Genomic DNA, 26,270 nt, shown 5'->3' with positions numbered 1-26,270 from the left:
TTTCTTTCTTTCTTTCTTTCTTTCTTTCTTTCTTTCTTTCTTTCTTTCTTTCTTTCTTTCCTTTTGGGGAAAGAGGGAGAGAATCTTAAGCAGGCTCCACACTCAGCATAGAGCCCAACATAGGGCTCTATTCCATGACCCTGGGATCATGACCTGAGCTGAAACCAAGGGTCAGATGGACACTCAACTGAATGAGCCACCCAGGTGCCCCCCCCCAAGGATAATTTCTAAATCAAGTGATTAAATTCATATATGCATATGTGCTCTTTGACCCAACTTTTTTTTAGCATGACTCTTGAAAAAAAAAGTTAAAATATAATATTTTTAAAAGTAGAACAAGATAGGATAAGCCCCAGAACTATTTCTTCCAAGAAAAAAGGCTACAATTTTAGGGTTATCACTGATCAGTGTTTATCAGCCAATATGTCACATTGTTCCAGTGATTTCTGAAGATCTGATTTATAAGCCAGGATAGCTAGTCGCTCATTCTTATGCCCTATCTGTACAATTTGTAGACCATTTCTATCTCCGCGTCTTGCACCCGTCCTCAACATAACTATAGGTGACTCTTGAACAATCGGGTTTGAACCGTGTGGGTCCACTTATATGTGAATTTTTTAAATAAATATAGTACTGTCAATGTATTTTCTCTTCCTTATGATTTTTTAAATAACATTTTCTTTTCTCTAGCTTACTTTATCATAAGACTACAGTATACGATACATATAACATACAAAATATGTGGTAATAAACTGCTTATGTTAACAGTTAAGACTTCCTTCTAGTCAACAGTAGGCTATTTTTTGTTAAGTTTTGGGGGAGTCAAAAGCAATATGTGGAGTTTTGACTAGGTAGGGGGTCAGCACCTCAAACCCCTGTGTTGTTCAGGGTCAACTGCATACTTGTAAATCAGAATCTCATTGTACGTTTGCTTTGAGAATGGCTATCTTCTTTACCTTACCTTAACAGCCAAGCAGCCAAGCTATCATTGTTCTGACATAAATATATTCTTCACTTGATCTTAGCCAAAAGGCCGAGAAGCGATTCATAAATATATTCTTTATGACCCCACATCAATTTCTATCATTGGATGCGGTCCTCTCTTCAATTCCATTGGCACCTCTGAATCAGACATTATTCTAGATGCTTCATAACACCTTTGGAAAGTCACAAGTGTAGTTCAGAAAAAACATAAACCTGAAAATTCCTCTGAGGGACCTTGGAGGTAAGTGGAGAAATTCTTAACACAGTGGGGGCCTGTATCTTTGTCTTGGGGCCCACAGACAAAGGAGCATTTTTGAGTCTGCAAATAGACTTAGCTTGAGAAGGCTTTCAAGAGGCAGAGTGTGTGTAGCAGAATCCAGGGGGGAGGCAGGTAGTCTGGGTCTTTGGGAGCTGTGGCAAAGAAACAGAGCTTTAGAAATGCCAACAAGGCATAAGGGGTCTGAGCTGGGGCCTGAGCCAGCTGGGTCAGTGCAGAGTCCTTGATTCAGCTGTTCCAAGATACACTCACCCAGCGGGTCAGTTTTGCCATCCTTGTCTGGAACCGTGAACACACCCACAACTCGGTGGCCCTCTTTGCGGAGGTGACTGTACACTTCCTGTCCGAAAAGGCTCTGACCAATAAGTGCCAGCTTCAGCTTGTTTTTGAAATAGGCCTGTGAAGCAATTCAATGATGACAGACGTCGGCATGGTTAGAAGACATATGGGTCACCAACACTCTTTTTCCAATCATGCAAAATGACTTGAGGAAACAACACAGAGATCTACAAAATAAAATTTTTATTGACACACGCTGAACCTAGGCTACACATAAACAGTAGTGAAAACACATAAACTGTTTTACACATAAACAGCAGTGAAAATAATGTCACGCCGACGTATTCCTTTCTTCCCCTTTGCTCTAATCCCCCTGATTATTCATCATAATCATTGGGATTGCATATATTTTACAAGCCATTCCAACTCCTCGGTGAAATGAAGCCGGATGTTAACAAGTAAGGGTAAGTTTCATAGTTAAAAGGAGTTTAATTCTGAGCAAGATCTGCTTCAATAGGACAATGGCTTTTGTGACCCTGCAATATAGAAAGAAGAGCCGGACTCATCTCTTAACTTCCAGAAGAGGCCAAGAGCTAACACGCGGTATGACACGGGGGTCACAGGCAGACCCCAGTGCTAGACTACCCGAAATCAAAATCAAGTGCCACTCCTGTTTAGTCGTGTGTCCTTAAGCAAGCGACGAACTTCTGTTGCCTTTTTTCCTCACCTGTAAAATGGGAATAATAACACCAACCTCACACAAGTTTGATTGAAGCAGATGACTTAATATTAACATGTAAGAAGCTCAATGCAGTATCTGACACAAAGGACTGTTGCGGTAAAAGCTTCAATCATGTCTTAGAGGTTTTGCTACATCCTAGATACAGTTGCATGTTTCTTTATATAGTCCAAAATTCCAAAATCTTTGGCAAGTGGCCCAAATTCCTTAGGCCTCAAAACCTGGATTGCTCCAATGGAACATTCTTTTTAGTCCTTACAGCTTTCATGTAAGTTTGTGCACATTCATTTGGTTTCAAACTTGACCTGGGCTGACATACTGCTATTTATAATCTTAATTACAGTATTCGTAAGGACTGTATGAACATTTGTATGTTTTGCTGCAGAAAAATCAACGTGTTTGGTTACAGATACTGTCCCAGACCCTGCTGTGGATGATATGTAATGTACTATCTATGTACCACATTGACTTTCTAAAATGTAATTCCGAATCTCTAAATATATTCTGTTCCTCGGGTTTAAAAAATTTTTTTGATGTTAATTTATTTATCTTGAGAGACAGAAAGAGAATGTGAGTGGAGGAGAGACAGAGAGAGACACAGAATCTGAAGCAGGCTCCAGGTACTGAGTTGTCAGCACAATGCCCAACACAGGGCTTGAACCCATGAACCAGTGAATCATGACCTGAGCCAAAGTAGGACGCTCAACCAACTGAGCCACCCAGGTGCCCATGTCCTTCAGGTTTCAGGTAAAGAATTAAGACCTGCACATCATTTCATTTCATTTAATCATTGCAACTATCATGTTTGATTATCTCCCATTTTACACTATTTTATGAATGAAGAAACCACAGCTCAGAAATGTCAATTATATCCTCAAGGTCATGTTGGCAAAAAGGAGGAGAGGTGAGACTTGAATCCAGGTCTGTCTGACTTCAAAGCCTAAGTATGCACTTAAAAATAATAAAAATGAGCTCCCACCACTCATCTCTTTTCTCTTCCTTTTAGAAGATTAACACTGATGTACAAAAGTATATTGATTATCAAGAAATACAGACACCATTTAAATAAGAATAGTGCTAAGGAGTTGTAGTTTTAAAGAATTCTCTTTAAGCAATTATACCTCCTGTAAATTCTCTCCAAATGGAATCTTTTGCAAAGCTAAGGTAACAATGGGGCACCTGGGTGGCTCAGTCGGTTAAGCGCTCAACTTCAGCTCAGGTCATGATCTCACTGCTTGCGAGCTCAAGCCCTGCATCAGGCTCTGTGCTGACAGCTCAGAACCTGGAGCCTGCTTCAGATTCTGTGTCTCCCTCTCTCTCTGCCCTTTCCCCACTCACACTCTGTCTCTGTCTCCCTCAAAAATAAATAAACGTTAAAAAAAAAAAAAAGAACACAGCTCCACAGGACTTGGATTTAGATATTTTTCCCTTTCACTCTAAATGGGATTCTTTAATGTACTAGAAAGTCATTCTAAATTAGTCAAGCCTCACTGTGAAAATTTGATTATGAGGAAACAATTTTCCCTTATTTCCCAATTTACTGAGGGCATAGACAGCTTCCCTTTTTAGGCATGAACTTAAAAGCATATGGGTTCACATGTTCCCTGTAATTGAGCTGATAATGAAAACAATGAAGGTTTTACTTGAAAAAAATCTTTTCCAGGGCCAGCCAAAGATTCTATCCCCAAAGAGCCTACAGCTTCAACATCTAACAAATATTTTCAAGCAAACAGATTAACTCTGCAACAACAGCATAGTTTGCCTACAGATAATACGTGATTATTTCATTTACTCTTATCAGAAAAATCAAAATGTTCTGTAAGCATTCCATCTCCAAATCCTATCATTTATGCTGTGGCTTGAACTAGAACAGACATAATGGCATATCTTAAAAATCCGGCTTTGCCTCACACCGCTACCAACACCAAATAAGCCTTCTAAAATACTACCCTTGGCACACAAAAGAGCTAAGAGGCTGAGATGGTTCAAATGTAACGCTGTGCTCAGCTGTCACCTGGGTATTTGGAGTTCAATTCCAGATTCCACGCTCCCCTAGAAAGACAGCATTTAAAGAAAGTCAGTATCTCTAGAAATGCTACATTCACTGAAACAGTTTCTGAGCTTCATGCTAAAGCTGAAGCTACAAAAGTGAGTTTCCAACACTGAGACATGTTCGGATTTTAGGATGGTAAGTGCGTTTATAATGAGTTGGCATAATTTCCAAACACCAGACTGGGGTATTCTTATTTCTCCAAGTGTGATCTGAGGACTGACGTATGCTGTGATGGCTGTGTTAGAATCAGTGGGGAGGATGTGCTAAAAGTGTGGGTTCCTGGGCCCCACTCCAGATCTCCTGAGTCAGATGCGGGGCACTAGGAAGCTGCATTTTAACAAGCTCCCCATCGGCTGAGAGGCACACTAAAGTCAGAGAATCTGTGCTGTATGGAGAGCGTGTGCCTACCTGCTTTGCAAAAAGGTTCTGCCCTGGGAAGCTTGGATCAGGAAGAAGGGGTGGAAATAATAGCAAACTTTTTTTTTTTTTTTAACATTTATTCATTTTTGAGAGAAAGACAGAGACAGAGCGTGAGCAGGGGAGGAGCAGAGGGCGGGGTGGGACACAGAATCCGAAGCAGGCTCCAGGCTCCGAGCTGTCCGCACAGAGCCCGATGTGGGGCTGAAACTCATGAACCTGTGAGATCATGACCTGAGTGAACCACCCAGGCGCCCCTTAGTCAACATTTTAACGAGACCCTTGTAAGTGCCAGGTATTTCACATATATTACCTCATTTTGATCGCTCGATGACTCCTGGAGACAGGCATCCCTAAACCACTTTATAGATGAAGATATTAAAACACCTGGAAGTTAAGATATAGCCTGGAGTCAAACAGCTACTAAGTGGCAGCTCTCAGCTTCTAACTCTGGTTATTAGTTTCCTTTGTTTTTCCATAACACAGGCCATAGGATTTTGAGCTGGGTCTCATCAATTAAAATCTGAATAATAATAGTATCCAGTGGCACCTGGGTGGCCCAGTCAGTTAAGCATCGACCCTTGATCTCAGCTCAGGTCATGATCCAGATTTTGTCTTCAGATTTTGTCTCCCTCTCTCTGCCCCTCCCCCACTCATGCGCGCGCTCTGTCAAAAATAAGTAAACATTAAAAAAAATTTTTTTTTAACTCTTTAAAAATAAAAAAATAATAGTACCTATTTCATAAGGTTGTTAAAAGGATTTATCATCTAATGCAGTAGTTTATCATCTAATTTATCACCTAATGCATAGTGCAGTGTGGCAATAGTGGATGCTCAACAAATGTTAATTATTATTATTATTATTATTATTATTATTATTGTTATGCCACAAGTAATACTTAGGTAAATAAAAAATGTTGATGATGGAACTTTCCTACTGGAAATGTACCATGAGCCCAACACCACGTTGAGCCCTGTTAATCAATTTAAAACATTTTATCAACTACTTATGCCTTTAGACCTCACAGTAACCCATTTTACAAATGAGAACACACAGGACTTAGGGAAGTCAAATAAACTGCCTGCAGACGGGGCTAACCACGGGCAGAAGCAAAACTCAGATCTATCACACTTCAGCAGATAAGCTTCTATTGTTTTCCTATACTGAAGGTCTGCCCCCCATTTTAAAATATTTTATATTATTTTATTTTTTATTTGAGAGAGAGCCTGAGAGCAGGGATGAAGGGCAGAGGGGGAGAGAGAGAGGGAGAGAGAGAGGGAGAGAGAGAGAGGGAGAGAGAGAGGGAGAGAGAGGGAGAGAGAGAGGGAGAGAGAGAGGGAGAGAGAGAGGGAGAGAGAGAGGGAGAGAGAGAGAATCCTAAGCAGTATCCACACTCAGCACAGAGCCCGACGGGGGTTTCGATCCCATGACCCTGGGATCACGGCCTGAGCTGAAATCAAGAGTCAGATGCTCAACCAACTGAGCCACCCAGGCACTCCTGTCCTCCCTCCCCAACCCCCCTTTTTTTAAAAGAAAAATATGGTAACAGTTTGACAGGTTAATTGTGGGAAATAGTTCCATAAGACTTTCTAAGGAAATACCATGGTGGTCCTGACAGGGGAGAAAGCACCATTCATTTGTAGGCTGGATCTGGTGACCAGAGAACATTCTTTGAGGCACTATAAGTGCCTGTTATATTGGTGAGAAAGACAGGGAGGCATAAAACCACCCACAGCATTTATAAATCTTGGCGGTAAGTGCCACTATCTTGGGTTTCTCTAATGATGGCATTCTGCCTAGAAGAGCCTTTGGCAGAGAACAGAACTTTTGCCTTCTTTTTTTTTTTTTTTTTTTTAAGATTTTATTTTTAAGTAATCTCTACACCCAACATGGGGCTTGAACTCAAAACCCTGAGATCAAGAGTCACATGCTCTACTGACCGAGCCAGCCAGGCACCCCCAGAGCTTCTGCTATTTAAACTATTCAATGTTGCATTCCCAGGCTATCCACATCCTGGTGGACTCCTTCAGGAAGCAAATTAATGAGAATTCTGATTATGCTCCAAGGATTAAAACCAAAAACCAAAACACAATCCTCTATAGAAAGCCTAATGGCACAGCACTACAAGTCAGCCCTGATCCGAAACGCTTTTGCGAAGCAGACGATACCGTTACTGAACCATTTGAGAGGGGTGTAAAACAAGGCCAAAGCTCTCCACGTCAGGAATTGTGAGAACTGACAGTTTTACCGAAGAATAAGACCAAGTCAATTTTTCAGAGACATCCAGATGGCTAGCACCTTGTGGAACATGCGGCACATGGTGCCCCAAATCATGCCTGACAGTGTGCAAGACGTGCTCAACGAACATGTTCTGAGCATTTACCATGCTCCGTGCCCAGGGCCTGGTAGGCACCGCAAGTCAGTTGTCCCACAAGAGTATTTTATTCGGCCCACAGAGCATTTGTAAAAGAATTGTGATAAGATTTTTAGGAGCTTTCACATTAGCAGGCTGAATTTCTGACTTCTTTTTAGAACTCAGGAGGTTCGTCAACCATGGTCTACACTTCGATGTAGCAAGTCAGCTAGAGCTGAGCAGTGGCTGCCCCCGTTCCTCTGGTTGGATATGGCCTTTCGCTCCCTCAGGCTCAAATCCTTCATTTGCTCGCCTGTTTAGCTTCCATGGGCGTTTTTTTTGGGGGGGGGATCCCTACAGTAAAAGCACAAAGAAGACTGGTCTCTGCCCTCAGGAGTTTGCCAGTTAGCAGGGAAGCAGTAAAGACATATCAGCATCATAGAGCTGGACAGGAAAGCACAGTGTGGGTGTGGAAAGGGGAAGACTTTCCAAGAATTCCTTGACTGAATCTTAGAGCGCTCATCCTAAGAGTTGGCCAAGAGAAGGGCGGGGATTATCAGAAGTCCTTGGGAAGTTTCAGGCAGAGGGGGGTGGCGTTTACAAAGAAGTGAAGGAGTGGGCAGAGTGGGTCCAATACTGGAAGTTGGGGAGTGATGACAAGTGACTCTCTAGGGAGAGTCAGAAGACCTATTAGGGAGAGCCTTGTCTACAGCAAATAATTTGGACCTTATTGTGAAGACAGTGAGATCCACCGAATGAATGATTTTAAGCACAAGAGTGATGCTATATTCTCTATTAACACACATTCAGGCGAGGCATGCATTAACTTCGGGTGGGCACCCCTCTTGAGTTTGAGAGTTGAGCAGATACACAGTGAAAATAAAAGCTGACTTAATAAGCCACCATCAATACATTCACAGGAGGTAGCTTGGAATAGCGTAAAAGCCCATGGTACTGATTGTAACAAACCCTCATACTAATCATCAGAAGCAACAAGTTCCACATTGCATAGATGTAAATCTGTGTAAGATTCAAACAAGATTCAAGACACCACCATAAATGACAAACTTGTGCAACTTGATTTTTTCCCCATTGTGTAATCATATAAAGTACGTATTAATGAGGACTTTCTTGGATATCTGGCCATTTTTTTTTCTAATTTTTTTAAACATTTATTCACTTTTGAGAGACAGAGACAGAGCATGAGTGGGGGAGGGGCAGAGAGAGAGGAAGACACAGAATCCGAAGCAGGCTCCAGGCTCCAAGCTGTCAGCACAGAGCCCGAGGCGGGGCTCGAACTCACTAACTGTCAGATCATGACCTGAGCAGAAGTCAGATGCTTAACCCACTAAGCCACCTAGGCACCCCTTGGCCAACATTTTTTTTTATCATAAAAAGGATAAAAGATTTTTATTTTTATTAAATGTTTATTTATTTATTTTGAGAAAGAGAAAGTTCCATAACTTTGTTAGTTGCACACAAAGAGAGTGTGTATATAAGCAAGGGAGGGGCAGAGAGAGAATCCCAAGCAGGCTCCACACTGTCAGCATAGAGCCTGGCTCGGGGCTCGAACTGACGAACCATGAGATCATGACCTGAGCTGAAATCAAGAGTTGGACGCTCAACTGAGTGAGGCACCCAGGTACCCTGGTAAGAGGTTTTTAAAACAGAGATGTCAACACAGGGTCTGTTAGCATGTGAGGCCAGCTGGGGATGCCTTGCGCCTAAAGATTGGGTGCGGCTGGTGACCAAAGACCATGTCAAAGATTGGGTAAAAGTAGGGAAAGAGTCCAAAGGACTAGATCCAGGGATGGACTCCAGTCCCTGCTAGAAGGGGAGGACTTCAGTGCATTGCATTTATCTGTAATATTCTCATTGCATAGAATTTTTAAAATTAATGTTTAATTACATATCTAACATATACACACAATCTCCTTGTTAAAAATGCAACAATCACAGGGGCGCCTGGGTGGCTCAGTCGGTTAAGCGTCCGACTTCGGCTCAGGTCAAGATCTCACAGTTCTTGAGTTCGAGCCCTGCATTGGGCTCCCTGCTGCCAGCACATATCCCACTTCGGATTTTCTGTCCCCCTCCCTCTCTCTCTCTGCTCCTCCCCTACTCGCATGTGCTTGCTCTCTCTCAAAAGTAAGTACACATTAAAAAATTTGGGGGGGCACCTGGGTGGCTCAGTCGGTTAAGCATCCAACTTCAGCTCAGGTCACGATCTCACGGTTCATGAGTTCAAGCCCCACGTCGGGCTCTGTGCTGACAGCTTGGAGCCTGGAGGAGGCTTTGGATTCTGTGTCTCCCTCTCTGTGCCTCTCCCCTGCTTGTGCTTTGTCTCTCACTCTGTCTCTCAAAAATAAATGTAAAAAAAAATTTGTTTTAAATGAAACAATCACAGATAAGACTGGAGTCTCCCAATCCCACTTCCCTCTCCCCTCCACCCCAGAAAAAAACATTTCATGGTTTGCTGTGCATCCTACAGACCTTTTCTGGACATTTACATATATCGAAGTGTATACATAAAATGTTATTTTGTGTTTTAAAAATAACACAAATTGAGTCATATTATGTGTAATGTCCCATAACTTTGTTAGTACCTATAATTGATTCTTTAAAATTGGTGCACAGCATTTCAGAGCGTAGCTATGTCTCAGTTTATTTGTTCATTTCCCTACTGAGGAACAGCTTGGCTTCCAGTCTGTCATTATTACAAATACCATGGCAATGGGTATCCTGGTACATGCTTCCTGTGCCCATGCAGGAGTGCTTTTCTCAGATATCTACAAATGAAATTGTAGGATCATTTTTAAAACTTAAATGTTAATGGATACCATCAAATTGGCTTCTAGAATATTTGAGGAACTATTTTCTCACCCCTGCCAACACACAATATTGTCAACTTCTATGATTTTTGCCAATGTGATGAGTGAAATCTTATATCTTGTTCTAATTTGCATTCCCTTGATTACTGGTTTGGTTGTGTGCCTTTTAATATTGCACTATCCATTTGTATTTCCTTTTTGGCATATTGTCTATTATTATTCTTTAACCACAAGTTTAATCATTTGTTCCACTAATCTACGGACTCTTTGAAAGCAGGGATAGTTTATTTCTTGTTTATTGTTTTATCCTTTCTGGCTGTGAGACTCTAAAAAAGTTATTTAACTTCTCTGAGTTTTAGTTTCTTTATCTGTAAAATGGGTAATAATAGTACCTACCTCACTGAGATAGTAAGCAAATTAAGTGTGCATAAATGTAAAGCATTTATAACAGTGTCTGGTGCATACTAAGTGCTATGTCAATGCTACCTATTATTATTATATCATTATTATTATTTATTAAATAATTATATCCTCAGGATTTAGAACAAGTGCTCAGTACACAACCAAATATGGTTTGAAGTTGAATTTGAAGGTCCTCAAAACAAACTTGACATGAAAGCAGGGGGTCAGGTAATTCAGAAACAAGGACCTGGTTGCTAGAATTAGGGTATAAACCAGTACTTGGTTCCAAGAAGTAGGGAGGGGCCCAACCTCTTAAATTGGATCATAGAGTAACCTCAAGTTCCAGAACCAGGCTATGAACCCAGAACCACCAGCCAGACTTATCCCAGACACTGGCAGAGGAAGCTAAATTACAAAGTGCCAAATAGTATGAAGGCTAAATAATCCCCCCCCATGGGGAGAAATTAAGGAGCAGTGAACCAGGCAAGATAATGGAAGTGCACGACACTAACTATAGACAAAGGGTTTATTGCTGTGGATAGTGGCCTTGGTTAAAAAGATCCAGCCACATCATTAAGCCAAAATCATTAAATATTTCTGAGTCCACTTCTTTAAGACCGAGGATGGAAAAAATCGACTCTAGCAGGAAGTGTTATATGCTAGTTTTCCCATTGGATTTTGCTAGGTTCTAAGAAATTTGTCATTCTTTTTTTTTTTTTTCCATTCTGCTTTAACACCAAACAAACAAACAAAAAAACGTGTGATTTTTTTCACTTTTAAAGATGAAGGTATACTTTACCTGCAGTAAAATACACCCTTTTCAGTGGATAGTTCTGGGAGTTTTGACAGACACACAGTCACCTAATCACTGCTATAATCCAGATAAAGAATAGTTCCATCCGCCTGGGTGGCTCAGTCAGTTAAGCGTCCGACTTCGGCTCAGGTCATGATCTCACACTCTGTGGGTTTGAGCCCCGCGTCGGGCTCTGTGCGGACAGCTCAGAGCCTGGAGCCTGCTTCCGATTCTGTGTCTCCCTCTCTCTCTGCCCCTCCCCTGCTCATGCTCTGTCTCTCTCTGTCGCAAAAATAAACTTAAAAAAAAATTTTTTTAAAAAAGAATAGTTCCATCACAACCCCCCACCCCCGGCCAAAATATTCCTTCCTGTCCTTTGAGAGACAGTCTCTTATAGTCCATGCTTCCCCCATGTCCAGCCCCTAATAACCACCGATCTTTTTTCTATCACTGTATAGTTCTACTCTTTCCAGAATGTCACATAAGTGGAATCATATAATACATAGCCCTTTGAGTCTGTCTTCTGACACTCAGCACCCACATCTGAGTTTCATCCATGCTTTTGTACACACCAGGAGTTCCTTCCTCTTTCTTTTTCTGAGTAGGATTCCCATGTAGGGATGGATTTATCCACTGTTTATCCTGTCACCAGATGAAGGACATTTAAGTTGTTTCCAGTTTTTGGTGATAATGAATAAAGCCTTTGCAAACATTCATAAATAGGTATTTGTGTGAACATGAGTTTTCACTTCTCTTGGGTAAATACCTAGGAGTGCAATTGCTGGGCCATATTATAGGTGTATGTTTAACTTTATAAAAAGTCGCCAGTTTTCCCAAGTGGCTGCACCTTTTTACGCTCCCACTAGCCATGCTTGATTTTGAACAATTCTTACTAGAATACCGTCCAAAGGATGGATCCCCATTTTCTATGGAGTAAAATATCCCAAACACTTCACTTATTCCGTGTCTTCCTTTTGGCCATGGAAGAACCTGTCTTCTTCCCAAACGAATGTCGCTGCTCTTTTACATGTACAGTCAGACCCCAGACCCCTGACCGTGCCTGGTGCTTCCCCACATGCATGTTTCTGTTCATGTCATTTGCCACCTGGGATGTTCAACTTTTATTACTGAAATCTTATGTAAACCCCACTATTGCAATCTTTTCGTTCTTTGAGACTCCCTTCTGCACTCCAAAAAAAGGCAATTCAATGAAAGGTGTTGACAGAGGAGGCCAATAAAATAGGCAGGCACAAGCCCTTGCTCTCGGTGCCATCCAATCCACATCCCCAGGTGCCACGTGGCGAGAGAAAGCTAAGGAGGAGTTCAGAGCAAGCAAAGGCTCTCCAAGAGCAGGTTTCTCTTTTCTTATTCTTTAAAAGGGCGAATACTCCCCAATAACTAGGACTGGATGGGGTAAAGTGACAAATCCTCATTATTTGGGGTCGTCTGGGAGACAAAAGATTTTCCATGTATGCATCGTTCTGCCGGTTCTTGGTGCTATTCAAGACTTCTCTCCGCCTTCAAGTTTCTTAAGTCTGGATTTGTATACATGCACATATGGCTTTGGCAAAGAGGAATTGAAAAGCAAATCCTTTCACAGACCAGGAAGCATGCACTTCCTATAGAAGAGATGATGTGCATGACATGCTTTTTTTTCCCTTCCCTAAACAGTTTAGAGTCTGCCTAAATGCAGGGAGGCATCTCTCCCAGGGGTCACATGCAACGTGTCTGCTCTCTTTCCATTTCTGGAGGAGCTGATGCAATTCTAAGGCGCGGGGCTGGGCCACGGCTCGTTTCTTAACTACAGTTCAATAATGTTCCAGAGTGGCTGCTTCTGCAGCGTCTGGTAATCATAGCAATCGTGCCGCCTGCAACTCGCGAAAAATGAGCCTGCAGCCACCAGCTCCGAGGGCCCAAATCTGAATGGATCCTCAATGCCAGGGCTTCCCACTCCCAGGCCGCCCAGGACCACGCGGCTGACTTGAATACTACTGTCCTCCAGAAACGGTTTCGGTCCTGCACTTCAGCTCCATCTCATAACCGGGGATGTCATCATTGAAATGAAAAAAGGAAAGGAAGCTGACCCTGTCCCCCTTGCCAAGTGACTGTCCCCACCCTGTCAATCCCAGCCAGACCGTAGATGTTCAAAAGCCGCATCCTCAGCCCCTTCCCGGGAGAAGACAATGGCTCGCCTGGCAAGCCATACTCAAGACCCTCTCCGGATCCTTCTCGGCAGTCTCCTAGTTTTAAAAACGCTCTTGGCTTTTAGCAAAGCCTGAACATCGCTGCCCACCCCCAGCCCCGCCGCCCGGCCCTCCCTACCCTCCCGCCCCGCCCGCCCCGCCCGGGGGTCTGGAAAGCAGCTCCGGTGAGAGAGAGCCAGGACGCTCGCCCGGGACCAGACTCACCCGGCCGGTGGAGAAGCGCCGGAGCGCCTGGCTTCCTCGCCACAGCATGATGGAAGGGAGCGCCCGGGCGGCGGCGCGACGGCTGGGGCTTAGCCTAGCCGAGCGGCCTGCAGCCTCCGAGCGCCCGGGGGCCTCAATAGCTGCTCGCCGGGTCCGCCAGTCCTGGGACCAGCCCATGGCCCGCCCCCTCGGCTGGCACGGCCTCGCCTCCTCAGCTGGCCGGGCTCGGTGGCCAATCCCCTGCGACTGGGCGGGGCCTGCGCCGGCCGCTGGGAGGCGCTGGGCCGCAATCCCGGTGCCACGCTGGTGCCCAGAGGGAGGGATGGCTTCCAGTTGTAGCCCAGGTACTTACCAGCTGGGAGATCGCCTTCCAGTTACTCAAACCCTGCGAGGTACACAGGGATTTGCCTTATTAATGGTCAACCTGACACCCCAAGTCAGGCCCACAACAGTCCTGAGAAGGCAAAGATAGGAAAAGATAAGGGGTGGGGACACCTAGCTATATAGGATCCTGATACCTATCTCGTAAGCTGATGAGAGGATTTAATGAGAGACTGTGTATAAAGCACTTGGCAAAGGGCCTGGCACACAGCTGGTCCCCAACAGGTGATAGACAGACATAGATAGATACACACCCTTTTCCCTCATCTCCCTAGAAGGAATGCTCATTTAGCTAAGCATTTGTCTCAAACGGAACACCTTAGCCTGGCATTCAAGGCCATCTGCAATTTGGCATTTTTATTTCTTGCTGCTCCTTTGCATATATAATTTAGCCTAACTCTGGTGCTTGCTGATTCTTTTTTTCCTGGACAATGCTTCCCAGAAAAGCTTGTCACCTGTCACTTGTCACCATCTCAGCACGACCAAATTCCTTATTTTCTTTTTTTCTTTTTTAAAAATTTTTTTTCAACGTTTATTTATTTTTGGGACAGAGAGAGACAGAGCATGAACGGGCGAGGGGCAGAGAGAGAGGGAGACACAGAATCGGAAACAGGCTCCAGGCTCTGAGCCATCAGCCCAGAGCCCGACGCGGGGCTCGAACTCATGGACTGCGAGATCGTGACCTGGCTGAAGTCGGACGCTTAACCGACTGCGCCACCCAGGCGCCCCAAATTCCTTCTTTTCTTAAAGGCACAGCTCAAATTCTGCCTCTGGGAGGCATTTTTCCTGATTCTTTCCTCCTTTAACCCTCTTATTCCCCCGAAGTAATCTTTAACTCCTCTGAACTGGGGAAGATTTTTGTCTGTGCATCTCTTCTGACATCTCAGTCTGTCACTGCTATTTGTGTGCCTGTCATCTTCTCTACTGGAAGCTCCTTGCAAGCTGAGTCCACGTCTGATTTATCAAGATTTACAATATCTAGCACTAAGCAGAGTTCAAAAAGTACTTGTTAAAAGAGAGGATGAATGAATGTGTTTAAGAAGGAGGGAGAGAGAGAAAAAAACCATCTTTAAAGCTAGGAGAACGGCAGCAAACATCTAGAGTTTTGCTCCGGGAATTACCCATTTCCAATTCAACACACTTCCCTGACTGCACATTGTGACTTCTTGCTTCTTTTCTTTTCTTTTTTAAATATATTTATTTTCAAATTGGTTTCCATACAACACCCAGTGCTCATCCCAACAAGTGCCCTCCTCCCTGCCCATCACCCACTTTCCCCTCTCCCCCATCCCCCCATCTATCCTTAGTTTGTTCTCAGTCCTTAAGAGTCTCTTATGGTTTGCCTCCCTCCCTCTCCATAACTTCCCCCTCCCTTTCCCCTCCCTCATGGTCTTCTGTTAAGTTTCTCAAGATGCACATATGAGTGAAAACATATGGTATCTGTCTTTCTCTGCCTGGCTTATTTCACTCAGCATAATACCCTCCAGTTCCATCCACACTGCTTCAAATGGCAGGATTTCATTCTTTCTCATTGCCAAGGAGTATTTCATTGTATATATAAACCACATCTTTTTAAAAAATTTTTTATTTTTTATTTTTTAAAATTTACATCCAAATTAGTTAGCATATAGTGCAATAGTGATTTCAGGAGTAGATTCCTTAGTGCCCCTTACCCATTAAGCCCACACCCTCTTCCCCACCCACTCCAGTAACCCTCAGTTTGTTATCCATATTTATGAGTCTCCTCTGTTTTGTCCCCCTCCCTGTTTTCATATTATTTTTGTTTCCCTTCCCTTATGTTCATCTGTTTTGTCTCTTAAAGTTCTCATATGAGTGAAGTCATATGATTTTTGTCTTTCTCTGGCTGACTAATTTCACTCAGCACAATGCCCTCCAGTTCCATCCACGTAGTTGCAAATGGCAAGATTTCATTCTTTTCGATTGCCAAGTAATACTCCATTGTATATATATACCACATCTTCTTTATCCATTAATCCATTGGTGGACATTTGGGCTCTTTCCATACTTTGGCTATTGTTGATAGTGCTGCTATAAACATGGGGGTGCATGTGTCCCTTCAAAACAGCACACCTGAGTCCCTTGGATAAATGCCTAATAGTGCAATTGCTGGATCGGACATTTGGGCCCTTTCCATACTTTGGCTATTGTTGATAGTGCTGCTGTAAACATGGGGGTGCATGTGTCCCATCAAAACAGCACACCTGTATCCCATGGATATATGCCTAATAGTGCAATTGCTGGATTGTAGGGTAGTTCTATTTTTAACTTTTTGAGGAATCTCCATACTATTTTCTAGAGTGGCTGCACCGGCTTGCATTCCCACACATTTTCTTTATCCATTCATCAGTTGATGGACATTTAGGCTCTTTCCATAGTTTGGCTATTGTTGAAAGTGCTGCTATAAACATTGGGATACAAGGATCCCTATGCATCAGCACTCCTATATCCTTTGGGTAGATTCCTAGGTCATAGGGTAGTTCTATTTTTAATTTTTTGAGGAACCTCCACACTGTTTTCCATAGTGGCTGCACCAGTTTGCATTCCCACCAACAGTGCAAGAGGGTTCCCATTTCTCCACATCCTCTCCAGCATCTATAGTCTCCTGATTTGTTCATTTTAGCCACTCTGAGTGACCTGAGGTGGTATCTCAGTGTGGTTTTGATTTGTATTTCCCTGATGAGGAGTGACGTTGGGCATCTTTTCATGTGTCTGTTGGCCATCTGGATGTCTTCTTTGGAAAAGCGTCTATTCGTGTCTTTTGCCCATTTCTTCACTGGATCATTTGTTTTTCGGGTGTGGAGTTACATGAGTTCTTTATAGATTTTAGATACTAGCCCTTTATCTGATATGTCATTTGCAAGTATCTTTTCCCATTCTGTTGGTTGCCTTTTAGTTTTGTTGATTGTTTCCTTTGCAGTGCAGAAGCTTTTTATCTTGATGAGGTCCCAGTGGTTCATTTTTGCTTTTAATTCCCTTGCCTTTGGAGATTTATAGAGTAAGAAATTGCTGCGGCTGATGTCAAAGAGGTTTTTTCCTGCTTTCTCCTCTAGGGTTTTTATGGTTTCCTGTCTCATATTCAGGTCCTTCATCCATTTTGAGTTTATTTTTGTGTATGGTGTAAGAAAGGTCTAGTTTCATTCTTCTGCATGTTGCTGTCCAGTTCTCCCAGCAGCTTTTATTAAAGAGACTGCAGAGATCAAGGAGCTACAGAATAGTCATGATGAATTAAAAAATGTTATAAGTGAGGTGTAAAATAAAATGGAGGCAGCCACAGTGTGGATTGAAGAGGCAGAGGGGAGAATAGGTGAATTAGAAGATAAAATTATGGAAAAAGAGGAAGCTGAGAAAAAGAGAGATAAAAAAATCCAGGATCAAGAAGGGAGAATTAGAGAACTAAGTGATGCAATCAAATGGCACAATATCTGTATCATAGGAATTCTGGAAGAAGAAGAGAGAGAAAGGGGCTGAAGGTATACTTGAACAAATCATAGCTGAGAACTTCCCCAATCTGGGGAAGGAAACAGACATTGAAATCCAAGAGGCACAGAGAACTCCCTTCAGACGTAACTTGAATCAATCTTCTGCACAACATATCATAGTGAAACTGGCAAAATATAAGGATAAAGAGAGAATTCTGAAAGCAGCTAGTGATAAACGGGCCTTAGCATACAAAGGTAGAAGCATAAGGGTAGTAGCAGACCTATCTACTGAAACTTGGCAGGCCAGAAAGGAATGAGGAAATCTTCAGTGTGATGAACAAGAAACATATGCAGTCAAGAGTCCTTTATGCAGCAAGCCTGTCATTCAGAATAGAAGGAGAGATAAAGGTTTTCCCAAACAAACAAAAACTGAAAGAATTCATCACCACTAAACCAACCCTACAAGAGATCCTAAGGGGGATCTGTGAGTGAAATGTTGCAAGGACCACAAAGTACCAGAGACATCACTACAAGCATGAAAACTACAGATATCACAATGACTCTAAGCCCATATCTTTCAATAATAACATTGAATGTAAGTGGACTAAATGCTCCAATCAGAAGACTTCTTGCTTCTTTAAACTTCCAAATACTGATAATTATTTTATTTGTTCTGATCTATGTGTACTGAGAAGGGTGGGCAAGGAGTGTGTCTTTTTCTGAGCAGGGGTTCCATAGTTGTATTCTCTAATTCCCAACCTTAGGAAGTGTAGAGTTTATGTCTACACACATATAATGAAATATTAATGATGTCTAATATTTTCTTCTGTAAGAATAAAAGATAAAGTTCCCTGGATAACTCATGGTTACATCAGAGGTAATTAGAGTTTGACAAACAGAAAAGCGCTACTAATCTAGACTTTTATACGCAGCAAAAATGAAGATGAAATAAACTCATTTTTATGTCTCTCAAAAACTTGAGAGAATTTGAGGAAGGAAAGCTTCCAAATTCGTTCTATGAGGCCAGCATTACCCTAATACCAAAACCAGACAAAGACACTACAAAAAAAGAAAACTACAGGCCAACATCTCTGATGACCATAGATGCTAAAATCCTCAACAAAAAGTTGGCAAAACAAATCCAACAACGCATTTGAGAAATCATTCATTATGATCAAGTAGGATTTATTTGAGGGATGCAAGAGTGGTTCAATATTTGGAAGTCAATCAATGTGATATATCACATTAACAAAAGGAAGGATAAAAACCATATAATCATCTCAATAGATGCAGGAAAAGCATTTGACAAAATACACCATCCATTCATGATAAACTTTCAATAAAGTGAGTTTAGAGGGAATACACCTGAATACAATAAAGGTCATTATGAAAAACCCACAGCTAACATTATAGTCAATGGTGAAAAACTCCAAGCTTTTCCTCTAAGATCAGGGATAAGACAAGGATGTCTACTTCCACCACTTTCATCCACTTTCATTCAACATACTATTGGGAGTCCTAGGTGTAGTAATCAGACAAGAAAAAGAAATAAAAGTCATCCAAATTGGTAAGGAAGAAGTAAAACTGTCACTATTTGCAGATGACATGATACTATATGTAGAAAACACTAATGACTCCATCAAAAAACTATTAGAACTAATAAATGAATTCAGTAAAGTTTCAGCATGCAAAATTAATATACAGAAATCTGTTGCATTTCAATACACTAATAACAAAGTTGCAGAAAGATAAATTATGAAAACAATCCCATTTATAATTGCACCAAAAAGAATAAAATAACTAGGGATAAATTTCACCAAGGAGGTGAAAGCTCTATACTCTAAAAACTGTAAGATATTGATGAAAGGAATTGAAAACAACACAAACAAATGGAAAGGTATATCATATTAATGGATTGGAAGAATTAATATTGTTAAAATGTCCACACTACCTAAAGCAATCTACAGATTTAATGCAATCCCTATCAAAATACCAGTAGTATTTTTCACAGAATAAGAACAAATAATCCTAAAATTTGTATGGAATGACAGAAGACCCAAATAACCAAAGCAATCTTGAGAAAGAAGAACAAAATTGGAGGTGTCACAATCCCAGATTTCAAGATATACTACAAAGCTATAGTAATCAAAACAGTATGGTACTGGCACAAAAACCAGACACACAGATTAACCAAATGGGATTAAAAGCCCAGAAATAAACCCACACAAGTATGGTCAATTAATCTACAATGAAAAAGCCATTGTAGAAAAAAGACTGCTTTTTTTTTTTTTTCAATTTACTTCCAAGTTAGTTAGCACATAGTGCAACAATGATTTCAGGGTAGATTGCTTAATGCCCCTTACCCATTTAGCCCTTCCCCCCTCCAACAACTCCTCCAGTAACCCTCTGTTTGTTCTCCATATTTAAGAGTCTCTTACGTTTTGTTCCCTTCCCTGTTTTTATATTATTTTTGCTTCCCTTCCCTTGTGTTCATCTGTTCTGTGTCTTAAAGTCCTCATATGAGTGAAGTCATATGATATTTGTCTTTCTCTGACTAATTTGGCTTAGCCTAATACCCTCTAGTTCCGTCACATAGCTGCAAATGGCAAGATTTCATTCTTTTTGATTGCTGAGTAATACTCCAGTATATATATATATATATATATATATATATATATATATATATATGTATATATATATATATATCACATGTAACACACGGACACACACACACACACACACACATATGTATATACTACATCTTCTTTATCCATTCACCCATCAATGGACATTTGGGCTCTTTCCATACTTTGGCTCTTGTTGATAATGCTGCTATAAACATTGGGGTGCATGTGTCCCTTTGAAACAGCACACCTGTATCCCTTGGTTAAACATCTAATAGTGCAATTGCTGGGTCGTAGGGTAGTTCTATTTTTGATTTTTTGAGGAACCTCCATACTGTTTTCCAGAGTGTCTGCACCAGCTTGCATTGCCACCAACAATGCAAAAGAGATCCTCTTTCTCCACATCCTTGCCAACATCTGTTGTTGCCTGAGTTGTTAATGTTAGTCATTCTGACAGGTGTGAGGTTGTATCTCATTGTGGTTTTGATTTGTATTTCCTTGATGATGAGTGATGTTGAGCATTTTTTCATATGTCAGTTGGCCATCTGGATGAAAAGACTGCCTTTTTATTAACTGGTGCAAAAGAATGAAACTGGATGACTTTCGAATACCATATACAAAAATAAACTCAAAGTAGATTAAAGACCTTAATATGAGACTTTTAACCATAAAAATCCTAGAAGAGAGCACAGCAATAATGTCTCTGATATCAACTGCAGCAACGTGTTTCTAGATATGTCTTCTGAGGCAAGGGAAACGAACAAAAATAAACTATTTCAAATACATCAAAATAAAGAGCTTCTTCACAGCAAAGGAAACAATCAACAAAACAAAAAGACAACCTACTGAATGGGAGAAGATATTTGCAAATGACATATCTGATAAAGGGTTAGTATCCAAAGTATATAAAGAGCTTATACAACTCAACACCAAAAGAAACCCCAAATAATCCAATTAAAAAATGGGCAGAGTACATGAACAGACATTTCTCCAAAGATGACATATGGATGGCCAACAGACACATGAAAAGATGCTCAACACCATTCATCAGCAGGGGAGTGCAAATCAAAACCACAATGAGATATCACCTCACATGTGTCAGAATGGCTGGTATCGAAAAGACAAGAAATAGCAAGTGGAGGAAAGGAAACCCTTGTGCACTGTTGGTGGGAATATAAATTGGTGCAACTACTGTGGAAAACAATATGGAGATTCCTCAAGAAATTAAAGGTACAAATATATGATCTAGTAATTATACCACTGGGTATTTGCCCAAAGAAAACAAAAACACCATTCAGAAAGATGTATGCACTCTTATGCAGCATTATTTATAAGAGATAAGACATGGGAACAAGTATCTATTAATAGATTAATGGATAAAGAAGTGGTATACACACACATACAGAGGAGTATTACTTGGCCATAAAAAAGAATAAGATCTTGCTACCTGTGACAACATGGATGGACCTGGAGGGTATTATGCTATGTGAACTAAGTCAGACAGAGAAAGACAAATACCAGATGATTTCGCTTATATATGGAATCTGAAAAACAAAACAAACAAACAAGCAAAACAGGCTACCGTACAGAACCTAAAGACGGTAGCAAACATTGTGGAAGAGACAGAAAAGAAATAGTGAGAATCTAAGACCTGACATCATTTGAATCCTGAAGCCTAATGCACATGATGGCTAATTCCACCACTACATGTTTTAAAATAAACATACAGTAAAATTGATTTCACTTTTGCTGTACAGTTCTATGAGCTTTAACCTATGTGAAGATTCATATAAGTAACATTGCAATCAGGATACAGAAGAGTTCCATTCCTCACCCTAAAACTGCCCTGTTCCTTTGTAGTCTTGGCTACCAACCACCCCTTAACACTGATAATCTCTGCTCTGTTCTCAATCACTGGAGTTTTATCTTTTCAAGACTGTCAAATAAATGGAATCACATTCTATACAACTCTGTAGATTTTCTTCATTCAGCACAATGCCCTAGAGATTTGTGCTCATTAGGGATTTTCCAGATACGTTGAGATTTTTTTTTTTGTTATTGATTTCTAATATAATTCCATGGCAGTCAGAGAATATAACCATAAAATTTCAGTCCATTTAATTGCGTTGAGACTTGTTTTATGGCCTAGCATATGGCCTACCTTGCTGAGTATTCCTTCAATGAGAAGAAGAAGATATTTGTAACGAGTAGGGGGAAAAAAGAGTAAAGCAGGGATCAGGAGTGGTAGTAAAGATAATCGCAGCACTTAGTTTGCATTTACAATGTGCCAAGAAGCATTTTGAGTCCTTTACGTATACGTAAGTAGCAGGACCTGTTTGAGAAACTGCACATGGTTTGGCATCTCAGCAGAGCAGAGTGGGTGTAAATTAGGGAGTAGTTGAGGCAGAAAATTTAGAGAATAATCAAAGGGCAGATTTGAAGAAGTCTTGTGTTCCATACTATGAAGTGATAATTCCGAACCGAGGGCCATGGGAATCTGCTGAAGGATTTAAAGTGGCACATCACCTGATCAGGTAGGTTTTGAGAAACTTCACTTGGAGAACAGTATGGACGATGGAAAGAGAAGATCTGTCACAGGTCTACAATAATTGTCCAGGTGAGTCATTCTTTTGGGAAGAAATATATGAATTAACACACTAGGAATCTTTTTGACAGGTACACATAGATCTCTTTGACGCATTATTATGTGAAATGTCTCTAGTGAATCATTACCATCGACTTTCTGTTGTTGGAAACATGCTTTAAATGTATACTAGGAAACAAGTTCACCAAGACCATAGCTCTATAATATGTAAAAAGTGTTTTGGTATGGAATAAACTGGTACTTAAGTTGTGGGTATAAGTGTTCAAGGCAGGAACTCCTGCAAGCACCTTCTGTGGGCAGCTGTTCTAAAGTTCTTTGAAGCTCTTAAAATAGTACCATGCTGTCTCTATAAAAAATTTTTCCCTTCTGTTTCCAAGCTTGCCTTTCAGGCAGTACTGTTAAGAACAAAGAAAAGTAGAAACAAGGACATTTAATTCCTCAAGATGATTATTTGCTTTCTGTAGACGAGGCCTGAAAAATATAAGACATCTGCTGTAATAAATAACTTTCAACAGTACATTTCAGTTTATAGGGAATATGCTTTATATTTCATATCTAACTAATACAATTCTAGGCCCTGGAATTTTATTTAAATATATGTCAGATCAAGAGAGGCAGTAAGATTTCTTTAAAAAATAAGGTTATAATGATTCAAAATAGCAAACACTTTTACTGTATGCAGTTGGCATTGTTCTATGTTTCTTTCATGTATAAACTAAATTAGTCCTCATAACAATCCTAAAATGTATTTACTATTATCATTCCCATTTTATTTTTTTAATTTTTTAAAATTTTATTTAAAAAATAAGAGAGACCTTTTTCACTCCCTCTTTCTCAAAATAAATGAGAGAACTTTTTTTTTTTTTTTGTAAAAAGGAAAAATCCAAGTAAGTTAAATCCTATTTAACATATAGTGTAATAATGGTTTCAGGAGTAGAATTTAGTGGTTCCTCACTTACATATAACATCCAGTGCTCATCTCAACAAGTGCCCTCCTTAATGCCCATCACGCATTTAGCCACCCCCCCCCCCCGCCCCACACCCCTCCAACAACCCTCAGTTTGTTCTCTGTATTTAAGAGTCTCTTATGGTTTGCCTCCCTCTGTTTTTATCCTATTTTTGCTTTCCTTCCCCTATGTTCAGCTGTTTGGTTTCTTAAATTCTACATATGAGTGAAATCATATGATATTTCTTTCTCTTATTTCACTTAGCAAAAATACATTCTAGTTCTATCCACATTGTTGCAAATGGCAAGAATTCATTCTGTCTGATTACTAATATTCCATTGTAGATACATAGCACATCTTTATTTATTCATCAGCCAATGGATATATGGACTCTTTCCATAATTTGGCTATTGTCAATAGCACTGCTATAAACATTGGGGTACACGTGTCCCTTCAAAGCAGCATTTTTTTGTATCCTTTGGATAAATACCTAGTAGTGCAATTGCTGGGTCATAGGGTAGCTGTATTTTAATTTTGGGGGGTTTTGGTTTGTATGTCGTTGATGATGAGTGATGTTGAGCATCTTTTCATGTGTCTGTTAGCCATCTGGATGTCCTCTTTGGAAAAGTGTCTGTTCATATCATTCCCATTTTAAAAATGAGGACATTGAGGCAGAGGGTAAATTACTTGACCCCAAATCACATGACTAGTAAGTGACAGAGATTTGGACCTACACAATTTGGCTGTAGAAACTGTGTTCATTATAGCATGACCCTGCCTCTTGCCTCTGATTTATTAACTTTAATAGATTAGTGAATTTGCATATTCAAATTGCTCTGACCTGTAATTTCAATGTATCACAATCAGCTATGGGGAGATTAATTACAGTGATTAATACAAATGTGAAGAGTATAGCAAGTTGAAGTCATGATCATGCACAAAGTAAAAGGAAAAAGGATGGGGGCATCTGGGTGGCTCAGTCAGCTGAGTTTCTGGTGAGTTCAACCCCGGGGTTAGCAGCGCAGAGCCTTCATAGAATTCTCACTCTCCATCTCTCTCTGCCCCTACCCGCTGTCTCACTCTCTCTTTCTCTCTCTCTCAAAATAAATAAATAAACATTTTTTAAAGGAAAAAAAAAATTGCCAGCCAATAGGCACTGATGTTACTGTTATCTTCAAGTTTGTTTCTTTTCTTTTCTAAAATGCCCACTAAGACTACAAGCATCATCTGGGTGGGTTCCACCTTTCTTGTCTTTTTTTTTTTTTTTCCCATAATAATCTCTGTATATAGCATGGTGCCTGGTACTGAGTGGACATTCAAATACTTGACCTACTGCAGATCTACCGGTCTCAGGGAATGCTCTTCCAGATACCTTTTACCTGCTTTGATTAATTTAGTTATTTTTGGTCCTTTTTAAGATTACAGAAGACTTTAATAAGCTTTCATTGTTAAAAATTAAAGAAAAACATAAAGAGATAATAACAAAGGTTGAAAATCCACTTTTCAAATCACCAACACATACTCTTTTCCAGTTGGCCTCTGTCTTGTTTAACGTCATTTGAGTTCTCTTTCTATGCATTTGCACGCACACATGCACAAACGTGTTTACATAAAAGTATAAAGGTAACCACAAGTCGACATTATTCGGCAACTGCCTTCTGTCAGTTTCTCATGTCTCCATAAATGTATTTCAGTTTTGGGGCGCCTGGGTGGCTTGGTCGGTTAAGCGTCCGACTTGGGGTCAGGTCATGATCTCACTGTCCCTGAGTTCGAGCCCCGTCGGGCTCTGTGCTGACCGCTCAGAGCCTGGAGCCTGTTTCAGATTCTGTGTCTCCCTCTCTCTCTGAACCTCCCCCATTCATGCTCTGTCTCTCTCTGTCTCAAAAATAAATAAACATTAAAAAAATGTATTTCAGTTTTAAAAACAGATATCTAGTATTTCGTAATATGTATATATTAAACTTTATGTAATTATCCTCTATTGATGGGCATTAAGATCATTTCCTGTTAATATGTATTAAAAACCATGCAGCAATGAACACTGCTGTGTAAATATCTGTATACCTGTAGAATTACAGCGTAACACAGATCTCTATTTGCGGAAAAGCCCAGTTAGTCAGCATTTTGGAACACATTTAAATAGTGCTTCTTCTCCGCCGCCCCCCCCCCCCCCCCCCCCCCCTTTTTAAGAAGAGGGGACGCGGGATAGGTTAGCGCAAGGTAAGCAGAGTAGTAAAATGCCTCGCTGGGGTGTTCGCGAAGTAACTCCTCTCACACACCGTTTTTTCTTCTCAAGATCAATCAGCACAGGACTTGGAAGAGGGCAGCGGCAAGAACTCTGATGGAGGGGGTGGGGGTGGACAGGGAGGGCATTGGCAATTTGTGCTTCTTGTGAGAAGCACCTGGACAGCGACGTCCTCGAGGACCACGCCCTCCTGTTAAGCCACTAGTGCGTCAATTTTGCCCTTCTTAGGCTAGACTGATGGAGCAACTCCCCAGGTATTAAAAATGACCTGGAGACACCAGGGAGAAGTCAAAGGCACCGATGTGTCTTCAGATGTGAAGCGAACGGCGGTGAGGACCAAGTCCCGACTGCAGGACGCCTCGAGCACCCCCGCCGTAGCTGCCGCCTCCGGCCGCCGCGGACGACTCGCTTTCCCAGCAGCCCCCGCGGCCCATAGGGCCTTGAGCCGGGCCTGCCCTCGCGAGCGGGGGCGGGGCCGGGGCCGGAAGTCACGT

General features: G+C 41.2%; 1 protein-coding gene across 1 annotated transcript in view; it reads right to left on the bottom strand.

Moving 5' to 3' along the window:
- Positions 1-13,712, bottom strand: part of ALDH1L2 (aldehyde dehydrogenase 1 family member L2) — a 66,920-nt gene extending 53,208 nt beyond the window's left edge. The window contains exons 1-2 of the mRNA XM_040491021.1: positions 13,535-13,712; positions 1,514-1,658 (exon numbers count right to left, since the gene is read on the bottom strand). Coding sequence (XP_040346955.1) covers positions 1,514-1,658; positions 13,535-13,711 — 322 coding nt within the window. The 5' untranslated portion in view covers position 13,712. The remainder of the gene's footprint in view (positions 1-1,513; positions 1,659-13,534) is intronic.
- Positions 13,713-26,270: the final 12,558 nt, after the last annotated feature.

Source organism: Herpailurus yagouaroundi, unplaced genomic scaffold, assembly GCF_014898765.1.
Source record: "Herpailurus yagouaroundi ecotype Mexico unplaced genomic scaffold, PumYag 182, whole genome shotgun sequence".
Lineage (NCBI taxonomy): Eukaryota > Metazoa > Chordata > Mammalia > Carnivora > Felidae > Herpailurus > Herpailurus yagouaroundi.
Note: the sequence above shows the minus strand (reverse complement) of the source record. Positions and strands in the feature narration are given on the sequence as shown.